This window comes from Hesperophylax consimilis, chromosome 13 (genome assembly GCF_061612785.1).
Source record: "Hesperophylax consimilis isolate HC1 chromosome 13, BYU_Hcon_1.0, whole genome shotgun sequence".
NCBI lineage: Eukaryota > Metazoa > Arthropoda > Insecta > Trichoptera > Limnephilidae > Hesperophylax > Hesperophylax consimilis.
This window is the reverse complement of record NC_142848.1, coordinates 13,275,991-13,289,967: the sequence shown is the minus strand read 5'-3', so window position 1 is coordinate 13,289,967 and position 13,977 is coordinate 13,275,991. Positions and strand designations below refer to the sequence as shown.

At 32.3% G+C, this 13,977-nt stretch overlaps 1 protein-coding gene across 3 annotated transcripts in view; it reads right to left on the bottom strand.

Moving 5' to 3' along the window:
• The window catches only part of cert (ceramide transfer protein), a 105,407-nt gene that overhangs the window by 86,610 nt on the left and 4,820 nt on the right, over positions 1 to 13,977 (bottom strand). For all 3 annotated transcript variants that reach the window (XM_089638785.1, XM_089638786.1, XM_089638787.1), the window contains exon 2: positions 9,669 to 9,785. In XM_089638785.1, the coding sequence (XP_089494911.1) occupies positions 9,669 to 9,785 (117 nt within the window). The remainder of the gene's footprint in view (positions 1 to 9,668; positions 9,786 to 13,977) is intronic.

The window sequence follows — 13,977 nt, the reverse complement described above, 5'->3', positions numbered from 1 at the left end:
TTGTAAATATGCACAATGATTTTGCACTTCACAACATACCAAAGGCTATAAGCAAGAAAAATTACATGTTGACTAAACTGCAACCATGATAATGAGTGAATAGAAAGATAAGTGAATGACTTTGTTGTTTGACATTACACATTAAATGCAAAAACAATAAATTAATCAAGGCGCTACTATTAATCACAAAGCCAGGGCCGGCCCTGAGCCAAACGGCGTCTGGCGCAAGAAATAACCACAAAGGCACTGTAGTAGGTGTTAGGTATCATCAGCACCTTTGCTCGTTGACTCCTTGGCAAGTCGGCGCCTGGGCCAGCCCTGCACATAATGCACACAGTGGTTCCAGCAATAATTGATTCTATTTTTATATATTGTTCAAATTCACCAGCTGCCTGGGGCCTATAATTTAGGTCTAGAATGCCCAATTAATATGGTACCAGAAAATGCTATTCTAATAGTAATTTAAGCAAAGTGATCTAACTAGAGAAATTTACTTCGATGACTTAACCGTTTGCAACCGGAAAAGATTTTCCGAATTGTGATGAGCCACACTAGTAAAGCATTAGTTAAGATCCCATAGGACTAAGCGACTATCACATAAACAGCTCCCACATGTTCGACCGACACTGGTTCCGTTCCCAAAAACTGATTTTTTTCTATCTGAATTTTTTCAATTAACTCACTCTCTTTTTTTTGTTTTTTTGTTTTTGGAGTGTTATGCCGTGTTGCGCTGACTCCTTCTTTAGCCAACGTTGCGGACAATGTTACAGTGTCCATCATCAGGGCAGATGTGTGATGGACACTGTAATGTTGGCTAAAGAAAGAGTTAGCGCAACACGGCATAACACCCCAAAAACAAATAACAAAAATACTTTTGGCCGTGAAAATCTTAAATCATATTTAACTCACGCTCGTACGAAGCCTGCTGTAAAGGGTTAACAGAGAAAAGGATACTTTCTTACAGATATATACAAAATAATATTTGGCTGATTTATATATCGCCGTTTTTGTGAAAATCCACCTCAATGGCACTATATGTTCATATTTTTCATTACTGTAATGCTAGATGGACCGTAGGGGTTCATCAAATAGTGCATTAATAATCATCTACTTTTGTTTTCTTTGATTCTCTTTTCGTCTGCATCATTAAGTATACTTCATGTGGTATCCTTTTTTTCACTAAATTGTTACTACATTGTGTCTATGTAATACATATTATGATGTACTAAATATGTATGGAATACTGTCTGTATGGGTAGAACCAGTGGCGGCCAGCTAATATGTGCTCCCGAGCGCCGAACAACCAACAAGATTTCCGACATGGCTAATCACAATACGAAACTCGGTTCGGTTATAATATCTCATTCAAAAGGTACCTACTTATTAAGCGCGCTTAACTTGCAGACCGACTTTGACTTGTGCCTATGTTCGTAGCAGTTCGTTTTCGATTGCGATCCAAAATTTAACTGCTTTGTCGCATATTCTGTGGAACAGTCGAAAGCGTGGGTACATACCAGTTCATACTATTCTTTGCAAATAATACAATATCAAGGACGGCGTTCGGGGTTTTACCACCACATCAGAAGGAACGGTTTATTCAGTAGAAAGTTAAACTAAAACGCGTATGTTTGATATTATTGTCGATATCGTGGTTTCAATTTACCATCTGCTATTTTTCAGCGAATGTTCCGCTTGTTCGATACAGGATAAAACTTGTCATTACGAGATGAGTGATGGTCAGATTACTTATTATCAGTTTAGTCAGTACTCGCCGTCGCCGGGCATTGTCTGTTGAATTTAAAACTTTTCTTACTCTGCGAAAGTTTTGAAGTTTAATTGCAGGTTATATCGATCTTGTATATCAATTATTAATAAGGCATATCAATTGCAGGTTATACTAATTTATGATTACTTTTGTGTTTGTTCAAAGTATAAATTAAGAATGAGTTTGAATGTGGAATACATTAAGAACAATAGGTCGAGTTTTGATAACAAAGTGATAATAAAAAAATGCCGGTCCACCTAAAACCTGAACTGATAATAAAACAAGAGTGAAAATCTGGATCGAAGAAGTTTACTCGATCATTTAACAAAACAATGTATAACAAAGCTTCGTAGCTCTGTGTATGTGATCAATTGAATAGTTTATTTTGTTTTACGTGTTTAATTTACGATTTTGATTCAGTTTGGAAAATCAGCGGTGTTACTGATGTAACTCACCTTTCTGAAAAAATCAAAAAACATAATTCTTGTCATTTACATTTACAAAAAGTTTTGAGCTTAAAGGTTTTAGGAAAAGATGACATCAGAATGCAATTGGATTCAGGCTACCGTGCCTAAGTTAAACACCATAATGAGCTATTTAATAAAAATCGATACAGGTCAAATTTCCCAGAACATGATTTCAATGTGACGCTTAAAACGTATGACTTCCTAAATAAAGTTCAGTAAAAGGTGAACTTTGTGCAATTTACGCCCGCGACGATTTTTCAAAAGCTAACGGCGCTTTATCAATTTTACAACTTTTTTATAGTACTTGTTTATTAGAAGACTTTCCCGAGACTGTGAAATTACTAAAACTTTTGTGCACCATTCATGACCTTTAGAATGACCTCAGTTGAAAGCTAAAGATGTTTCTCAACGTTAAAAAGAATAAAAAAATTTTAAACACGTTGAGCCAGGACAGACTGAACGCACTATCAGTGTTAAGCATTGATAGAGGTCTTCGCTAAACAAAAGGAGCAGAGAATAGAACTTCTTTATAAATAGGTATATACCTTTATTTAATTTATTTGATGACTTAATTATTGACTTAATTTTATGACTTAATTTATGACTTAATTATTGTAATCCGGTGAACCCCCACATATTTTGACCACCGGCCGCCACTGGGTAGAACCACAGAATCCTCCTTGAGAATCTCAAGGACGATGCTGTGTTTTTACTTAGGACGGTATAACAATAAAACATTTTGTGAACACCTCAACAGGAGAACCTGTTGAGGTGTTCACAAAACACTACTACTAACCCGTACAGTTACTGATTATTAACATTTTTTTTATATAACTGGTACTTATTATGTAAACTGTATTGTAAGAGAATAGAAATTTATAAATCAAATTTTTAAAAAGATGGCGCTGTTTTAAAAAAAAGCATGTTCGTCCAACAGATTGCGCTGTTTTTCAAAAAAAGTATTTTTTACCTGTCACAGGTGACATCTATATAATATATGTATTTAAAAACACATGCATATTCAAATGTAACGTAATGTCATTGAACATTTACATTTTTATTTATATAGATAGACAGATAAGTAACTATTACAAAAATAACTAAAATATGTGTATGTATTTGTAATAAAATTCTAATTATCCTTGAAAATTTTGCATGATTATTATTAGTATGTACTAAAATTGAGATAAAAAAGTGTGTCATAAATATCTCACTGATGAGTAACAGTTCAAAATAACCATATTAAGATAAACAATTATTTCTAAATTACATCATAATACGTAAATGGTTATTATCATTAATTCAAAAGATAAAGAGTTGTAAAATTACGGGATACAAACAAAAGACGTAATTTTTTCTCAGTATTTATTTTTATAATTATAATTTTCTATTAGCTGACTTTGAGAGTACTATATCTTTTTTACTAATATTTGAAAATTTTGAATATATTAATCATTAAAAAATGGGAAAATAAAAGTTTTAAATATTTGCTTCTCAGACACAAGCTAAGAATAAATATTAAAACAGTTACTAGAGGCCAACTCTTATAAATAGTGTCTGCTTTAGAGAAGACGTTGAACATGCCTCTGGAATTTACAAATGTACACAGATCCATGCGCCATATACATCATAATAAATATTTTAGATATGTTTACAACAAATATTCATCTGTGTACAAAATAAATATTTTTATTAGAGGTTAAACTGCAAAAGACAGAATTTTGCTTCATTGATTTCATTCAAGAGCAAAATGACTGAAAATTGATATAAACCTTGAAGTGTTATTGCTCATTGATTCGAATAAATCTGTGTTAACAGACATGTGACTGTTTGAGAATGACTCTTTCCAATACCATTGAACAAGAATACCTTCATTACATCAGCCCGTCATAAGTAAAGTGCTTATACTGAGAATCTGTTTATACCAGCAGGGAACTTAGAAGATTAATTTATATATATATAAAAATTATTAAAATTTCTAATTCAATTGAAGATGATAAGACATATAACAAATAACATATATAAAATTTGTTCCTGAAAAATTCAGTGTACGAAAAGAACAACAGAATGAGTCAATATTGAGTGTACATTTCTTAGAAACACCATCTAAGGAACAACTCTACAGCACTATATATTGACTCATTCCGTTGTTCCCTTTGCACATAGAAATAAGACATCTTTGTTACATTTTTCAAAATATCATATAAGTTTTATGTATTCCTTAAACTCTCCTGATGACCTACAAGACTATAAATTTAGCACAAATGCTATTTTCAAAGTGACATGCTCTAATTTAGTGGTATTCTAATCAAACATAGCAAAGATATAAATAGTTTTTGATTTCAATAAAAAAAAGTCATACATAATATGTTTCGTGACGCTGAACGCTTTTTTCGCTCCAACCAATAAGGAGGCTAGGATTCAAATTTTACTGGTTTGAATATACGCAGTGTTGCTTTGGGTGGAAACTAGCCGCCAGCGCCGTAGCGACAACGTCATCTAATAACAGTTAACAAAACACCGTACCGATAAAAGAACCGATGTGTGAATTCAAATGTTATCCGGAGTTATAATTAATGCAATTTCATACAAGTGCCTGTGAATACCTTCACCATACGAACGCTGCCAACATCCCAACCAACTCTTCCGTAAGTCACATTTGCGAATACCTATCTAGAGCGTTAATTTACATGGGCACATACCTGCTTAGATTATAATCTTATAATCTAACCCATATGTCGATAATCTACGCGAATATCGTACATAATAATTACATAGGTATAAAACTACTATTCCCACACGGGTGGGTAGGTAGAGAGGATGAAACACCACACAATTTTGTCCTGGAACTGTCTCCACATTTTATCCATATCCACATACTGTCATAACATGTCTGCCTATGAGCGCTGCCAACATCCCAACCAACTCTTCCGTAAGTCACATTTGCGAATACCTATCTTTTTATTTCGGTGAACGGAGCGTTAATTTACATAGGCACATACCTGCTTAGATTATAACCCTTATAATCTAACCCATATGTCGATAATCTACGCGAATATCGTACATAATAATTACATAGGTATAAAACTACTATTCCCACACGGGTGGGTAGGTAGAGAGGATGAAACACCACACAATTTAGTCCTGGAACTGTCTCCACATTTTATCCATATCCATATACTGTCATAACATGTCTGCCTGGGACCTGTTTCAGACCTCTGCTATCCACTTGCATGTTACATTATTCTTCTCAAACTCTTTTCCGTGTTGAAGCAATCTAATTCTTGTTAATAACGCTAAAATCAACTACAGAAGATAAACTAACTAACCATCACGCAGTTTCTGGCAAGGATAGACAGAGAGGATGGACTGCCACACAACACGCTCTGTCTCACCACACGCATTGTTTCATTCACATTCCTACATACTCTTATGAACATTATTAATAAAACTAGAGAGATGTAATTATCCACTCACAGGACTACTTTGCACAGGACACATGGAAATCAAATCAATAACATGAACCGATGCTTGTTAGAGATCAAATCCAGTTATCACCAGAATACAATCAGGAATACAGATATGTAATAAAAAAATTTAAAAAGCTGAGAATTCAATTTCTTTATTATACAATCATGTATTTTTTTAAATTTTGCATTTATCTCATCAGTTCAATTACATTATGTATTGTGATCTTAATTTATCAGAAGATACATGCACATCTTTCGTATTTATTACATCCTTACTAATAAACGTGTTTTAAATTTTACACAACCAATAAACAACCATTAATGTTGGGTAAATGGTCGTTTATCAGTTGTGCAAAATTTAAAACACGTTTATTAGTGAGGCCCTATGAATATAGCTAAAATTTGTTGCTAATTGTGAATCTAAGATATAGAAGAGATTAATAATAACATCAGGGATGATTTTTCATTTGAGTAAAATCATGTATATATTTCAAACTACGATATTGATAAATGATACATAAAAGAAACCTTTGTGAGAGACCGCCATTGAGAATCGTAATGATGAAATGATTTCGCTATATTTATTGACCAGACAAAACCACGAGCCTCGTTCCTGTGCTTTGGGTACTAATAATCGATAATGCCAAAAGATCACAAGTGCGCAGCACTAGATTGGGTTCTTCTTTAATGTATCAGCCGGTGAATACCAGAACATCCTTTGGACAAGCTCCGTTGCTTTATAATATGCTCAGTGAAAATATAAAAACTATAGGTTCGTTAAATCTATTCAAGAAAACGGTCAAAAATCCCATACTAGCTGAGAGTGGTTATTTTGGATTACCCATTTCGTGGCTTTTGGCATAAATCACCATAGAAACCCAATATTCCATATAATCTATCTATGTATGTACTATGTACTTTACTTATTTGATTGAATATAATTGTAAAGCTGCTCATTTCGACACAGGAATTCCCTAGTGAGATGAGCGGCGGAAGATTCTATTGTAATTTAAAATTTTATGTATGAATAAATAAATAAATTTATTTTTGGTGAATTATACCGTGTTGCGCTACCTCCTTCTTTAGCCAATTATAATACTTTTGTCCGTGAAAATCTCAAATCATGTCTAATAAAGATCTGACAAATGAACCTAAAAAGCTCTCGAGCTATTGAAGCCGCGGGGTGAGGGGGGAAAATTTGTGAAAATATTAAATGTATAACTATAGCATTAACAAGAGCTCTTGAAGCTCTTGAAAATATTATAACTATAGTAATATAATGTATAACTATAGCATTAACAAGAGCTCTTGAAGCTCTTGAAAATATTATAACTATAGTAATATAATGTATAACTATAGCATTAACAAGAGCTCTTGAAGCTCTTGAAAATATTATAACTATAGTAATATAATGTATAACTATAGCATTAACAAGATAATGTATAACTATAGCATTAACAAGAGCTCTTGAAGCTCTTGAAAATATTATAACTATAGTAATATAATGTATAACTATAGCATTAACAAGAGCTCTTGAAGCTCTTGAAAATATTATAACTATAGTAATATAATGTATAACTATAGCATTAACAAGATAATGTATAACTATAGCATTAACAAGAGCTCTTGAAGCTCTTGAAAATATTATAACTATAGTAATATAATGTATAACTATAGCATTAACAAGATAATGTATAACTATAGCATTAACAAGATAATGTATAACTATAGCATTAACAAGAGCTCTTGAAGCTCTTCAATAGCTCTCGAGCTATTGAAGCCGCGGGGTGAGGGGGGAAAATGTGTGAAAATATTAAATGTATAACTATAGCATTAACAATAGAAAAATAAAATTATAATAGTTCATTATGAACCACTTTGTTAATTCTTCTATTCACAGAATTATCACAAAATATTGAATTAGGAAAAGTAATCACATAAGTTGACAATTGTTTACGAGAATGACTTGAGTAATAATTATTGAGTAGTTATAATTTAATCCGAAACAGCTGATGTTAAATACATTTAATTACAATTAGGCACAGTGTAGGGGCCTCTCATGAGGTGAAGAGTAAATTATAAAGATAAGGGGGATTTTATAGAATATGTTATTAAAAAGAAACAAAAGATTTTTTAAATATGATAATAAAATTCCAAAATTTGTTTTATCACACTAATGCCAATTAAAATATGATAATTATTTAACAAAGAAGCATTTTTAAGAAACAAATTTCCCATTATGATTCATTATAATATAATGTATTCTGAAAATAACCTACAAGTTTCACTTTCTTCTTGTATTGAGGTGAAATAAAAAAAAAACCAAATCAAAATGATGTTTTAGTAATTTCCAAAAAAATATTTAGCAGAGTATTCTAGAACTTATGTCTAAGTAATATAGACTTATAAAATATATTCAAATAAACAACATTCATAACTCATCCACGTGAGCAATTATTCTGTTCAATTATGATCCAGTACTTCAGTTTCTGCTGGAAACTTGACACACATTTTCCATGTATATATTTACATAAATCTTACATTTCTGTTAAATTAAAACCATTTATTTACGAGGAGGAATAGTAAATTAATTTCAGGTTTAGATAAATTTAACTATGTATAAAGGAAACAATATATGAATCATCTCAAGTAATCATTTATAGAATAGAAAATACAGATGTTTTCGAATAATGATTCAACATTTTCCTCTACCATAAATAAACCTATGATTCATGTCAAGATTATTGAGACTTGTGCCACAAGTTAAACAAAATAAAAATATAAATGGTATCTTTCACATAATATTACGAGTTTCAATTACATTTTTGTATTTCCCGCGATAGCCCTCGGGCAAGAGTCCAGAGTCAATGCTACACCACTGGCCATAATCATCATGTGTACCTTATATCTCTAAATGTATTAAAAAATCTGAAAAATTTGATCAGCTTGTCCCATACACATTTATAATTTCATATCACACAAATATAATACAAAATATTCAGTACTTGAAATACTATCCTAGCGACACGAGGCTAGTGTTTCGAGCCAGGACAGCAAGTTATTGCTAGTAACTCTAGCTACATGTAAGCATAACTAGCTTTGTTTTAACCTAGTCAACTAGTGAGGAAGCCAGCAGGCTAGCATCTCGGGCCAGGTTAGTTTACTAGGATGGGGTCCTAATATTTGAGCTAATAGCGCCCCCCACCGTCAAAGTTACTAGTTACTTTGTGTTTAGCTTCCTGTGGCCGGCGAAGCTAGTGCATGATCGGCTAGTGTTGTGTGTTTTTCCCTGAGAATGTGTCGTCACTTTTATGATACTGGCTTAAAATTTCCTAAAATCGTGTAAACCGCTCTAGCTTGTCCCAAGCCAGAGTAAGCCAGTATCTTGTCAGGATAGGATGCCAGCATGGTAGCTTGCTATTCTGGCTTGAAAATATTAGCCTCGTGTGGCTCAGGCATAAAGGGTAAAAATAAAAATTCTAGATAGTAGGTGAGTATATATTATGTACAAAGAACTTAATCATTATTTTGTGTACTGAAAAAATGATAACCTTCATAGAAAAGAACTAATTATACCTAGAAATAAATTACATCAGTTCATTATTTTTAATGATAAAGTTATGTTTTTTTGTGCATAGCACAAAGGATAACAAATTATTATAAGCAATAACTCGGGAGATATTTTCAATTTGCATGGGTATTTCAGGTGAATAATTATTGCTTATAATATGTTGCATCAGTTCATTTTATAATAATTGTAATGTCACTTATCACATAATTAACATCGATTGAAGAGCAATTCAGTGATATCATTTTGAATGTCCAACTGTCCATGCCTCACAAATTATGTGACGAGATATAATTTGAGTGTGGTTCAAACATATTCTGGAGATTTTCATTTGCATGATGGCTGTTTGAGAAGTCACAGAGCAGGAAAACAATAAAGGATAATGCAAATGTATTTACCTTGAATGATTCGAGAACATCAACCCAGTGTTTGGCATCCTCCTGGGTCTCTGCTCGGAGGTACCAAACACAGTCATTCACAGATACATCAAATCTGCATTCGTCAAATTCATGAGGCTGCAAAAAAACAAATAATATTATTGATTTTGATGCAGAATTATAAATAAATCTATTTGACCACTAGAGCAATTTTGGGAGATATTTTTTTTTAACAAGAGAAATTTAAAAATTTACCACAATGCAAACAAAAAAGACAGTGAGGAAGAAAGGAAAAAGCTTTATACAGGGTTTTCCAATAAGAGGTGTTATTTTGAATGGCCCACTATTTCGGTAGATGTTACTTTTGAAGCTGTCATTTTTTGACATTTGGCAAGTAGAAACTACGCCATTAAGAGTGGGTTATAGGGCATAATGGTGATTTGCTGGAAAACGGCTCCCTAAAACGGCTTAATACTACCTTTCTTATGTCATTCTCAGACTTCATATTTTTTTATACCAATTAATGGACTATTATTTTTCAGTCTGCCTATTTTTTTTTGTAGTTGTTGTAGGCATTCGACTATAAAAAATAAAAACATTGATACACCATACAACCCACTTTTAAAACTTCGATCCATGATTATCGCATTAAAAACGGTTTTACACAATATTTTTAATTTAAAATATGTATATAATACACACCATCTGTAGAAGTACGGCCTCTTATTATCGTTATGATATCTGTGGATATTAACAATTAAATAAATACTTCATCTTGCACCAAATTTTCAACACATTTACACTGTTTTACTTATTACGGGTGAGAAGCCCCCGAGAACGGTAGTGAGACTATACGCTCCTTGTTTTACGGCGTATATATTTCTAAAATACCATCAAAATGTTTCATTTCTGGGTCTAAAAGTAGAATACCGACTCACTTGAAGCATTGCAATAATTTTAGGAAGCTACAAAAACGCTAAGTACTCACAAATACTCTTTTTTCACATAAATTTGTCGCATTGTAGTTTTTGAACTGTCATATTCTTTGAAACGAATAAAATACAATATTCAATGTGCGTTGTGCGTACCTTTTCCTAACGGTTAGCACGAACGTCACGATGTTGATTTGCGTGCCCTTTATGCAAGTGTGTGTGAGAATTCATTGTCGCTCTGACTCAGTTGTGAGCGCGTTTGGTAATCAAACCAAAAATTACCATCTCACGCCAAATCATTTTTAGTTTGGTAAAATCGGCAATTTTAAGTGATAACAAGTCAAGTTTTTCACTATTCCGACCTTGCATGGTAAGGCGTATTCATATAAGGAGTAACAAGTTTATTACCGTTTTTTTATCTTTAGATTAAACAGACAAAAAAAACTTTTTAAGTAAATTTACGATTATATCACCTTTCTGCGTATACACACGTAAACATTCACACTTTGTCAAATCAAAGATATTCTATCTATGTATTGTAAAGTGTGTTGTAAAGTTCCAAATAATAAGGGTTTTTTAGGAAACAATTTTTTCCCTACCGAGAAAACACAAGGCCTCTAAGTCTATAATAGCCAGGTAACATTTTAAACACCCAAATGAGGCAAAAATTGTGAGGCGCATATGTCGCCGCTCTATTTGTATAAAAAACAGTAACTTTAAATTCAGTAAATTTAAATGATTCACCATTTCATATATTTATTACGCGTCAATACATCTTAAACAATAGGTCGAATCGTGGATTCGTTGAATTATATTTGTATTTAGGTATTATATTTCAACCTACTGATGTAATTTTTTTTCAATAGCGTTGGTCGTTAAATGAATATAACTATTATTTCCAACGGCTAGTTATATTTTGATACAGTACTAGTATGCTTTGCAAGATACTGCCATGGTTAAAACAGATTATTGTTTAGTTAACACTGAATATTTAACAAATATATAAATTTAAAAAAAACTTTCTTTTATTTTTCGAGGTCAATATTATTAATATGTATAGATATTCTATCAAATATAAAAATTTTAAATCTACCAAATAAATCCGCCTTCGATTTTCTCGAAAACGAAAGCTCAAATAAAAAAAGATCATAACCCAAAATTGACTTTAAATGAAAGGTAGATTCATTCACAAGTTATACCGTTTATACCACGAGTTTCCGAATACCGTGCAAAACAACCTTTCTTTGTATAGGAAATGTTTCTGAAATGCGATTCGTAAAGCCAAAAGCCGTTCAAATCTAATTAGATTTAACAACAGCAAGTGAATGATAAACATTTATAAAAAATGTCAAAGTAAATGCTTTACCAAAATAGTAGGTTCTGCAAATAAGCCATCCCTTTTTACTAAGCTGTTTGTTTTACTTAATATTTCCGATTTCCAATTGCGTACGTGATGATGCGCGACATGATCATGACGCACATTTGACGTTGTATTTTGACAAGTTCATTAATGTACAACTACCGCCCTCTAGCGACAAAAAATGAAGAGATTTTGACAGTTTGAGAAAATCCGCTGGCATATAACAAGCGCTTAATAAAAATGGAACGATACACGCTTCAACAACGCATTGAAATTATTAAAATTCACTTGAGTGAATCAAATGCAAATCATCTTGAGTGATGAGGCCCATTTCCACCTCGGTGGCTTTGTCAACAAGCAAAATTGTCGCATCTGGGGCTCGGAAAACCCAAGAGTTATTGTTGAAAAGTCTCTCTATCCTCAACGTGTGACTGTTTGGTGCGGTTTATGGTCCGGCGGAGTCATTGGACCTTACTTTTTCGAAAATGAGGCTGGAGCAACAGTTACAGTGAATGGATTGCGCTATCGAGAGATGATTAATGATTTTTTATGGCCGGAATTGGATGGTATTGATCTGGACAACGTTTACTTTCAACAAGACGGCGCTACGTGCCACACAAGCAACGAAACCATTGATCTTTCACGATTGAATATCAAAATAACACCTCTTATTGGAAAACCCTGTATTTAAAAATACATTTCTCCCAAACGCTAAACATCCCTAGATTCTTTTTGGGAGATAATTCTCCCAGTCTAGTAGGACTCATAAAAGTCATGCATCTCATTTTGTATTGAACACCACTTATATTAGCAAAAATATTTGTCGAAGTTTGCAAATTGTTTTACATAAATCGAAAAAAAACATGAAGTTTTAACTTTTTAATATTAATCAGCATTATTTTTAGGGAATTACCTCTTTTTACATCAGAGTCGTGACTAAGTTACATCTGTTAGAAGATATGACAGACATTATCAGCAATTCATTTCCCGCCAGCGCACTATTTCAACGTTAACAAATTTTAAGAGCATAAATTTACTATGTATGTTTCAGGAAAGGAAAATGAATTATTAGTGGTTTCTGCTCACCTAAATGGAATGTTTCTCACCATTTATTAAAAAAATATTTTTTACAATATTGAGTACTTTTATAATTCCTACTGATAAATGGCGTTCCATTTTAAGTTCATTAATTGTATTATGTAATATTTACAAACAAACAAACAATAAATAAATAAATTTCCTTAATGTGGGGGAGATGTATGATAATGATTACATTTTTTCTTCGGGGGAAGCAGGAATAATATGCCAAAAAAAAAATTATGCAATTTTCTCAGAAGTATGTTTTACAAATTGGCAACTATGATAATATCTCAATAAGCATTTGGACAATCTAGTTCAGATTTTGTATATACCTTAAATAATAAAAAAATTAACACTTGTAGCATAATCACACAGATACAGTTTTTTTTATAACTTGGTTAAGGTGGAAAAAAATGGAGGAAAAATGGAAAAAATGTTTGAAAATATAATTTTATTGTCAAATCTGCTACCAACTTTCCAGTAACACTCAAATATTAGATACTATTATTTTATACCTACCGTTTAAGCGGAAATCACCCAACTTGGCTCAGTCAATCATTAAGTAATGCAAAATGGTAAAAGAGACAAAATCGAACATAATTCAAGTACATATTATTTTAGCCCTTTCCAATAAATTACTATTTTTACATCAGACGGCGAGGATTTTTTTTTAAAGTAATGCGTATTCAATGGGGGGAGAGGAGATTAATTTTGTCGGAATTGGACAGATTTATTTAATATCTAACGGGATAATATTTTTTTAAATGCAGTCAATAACTAAATAAGTTTTTCTTGGATAAGCATGTGATGTAAAAACAACTTACAACATCGTAGTTGTACAAAACTCTTGGTTAGGTGGTGTGTATTACTCCCCTCCGGTGCGGAAAGGTTAAAGGTATAGTAAACATGTATACAAAATTAAAATGGTTTTTAAATGCTTAAATCCTAAAAACCAACT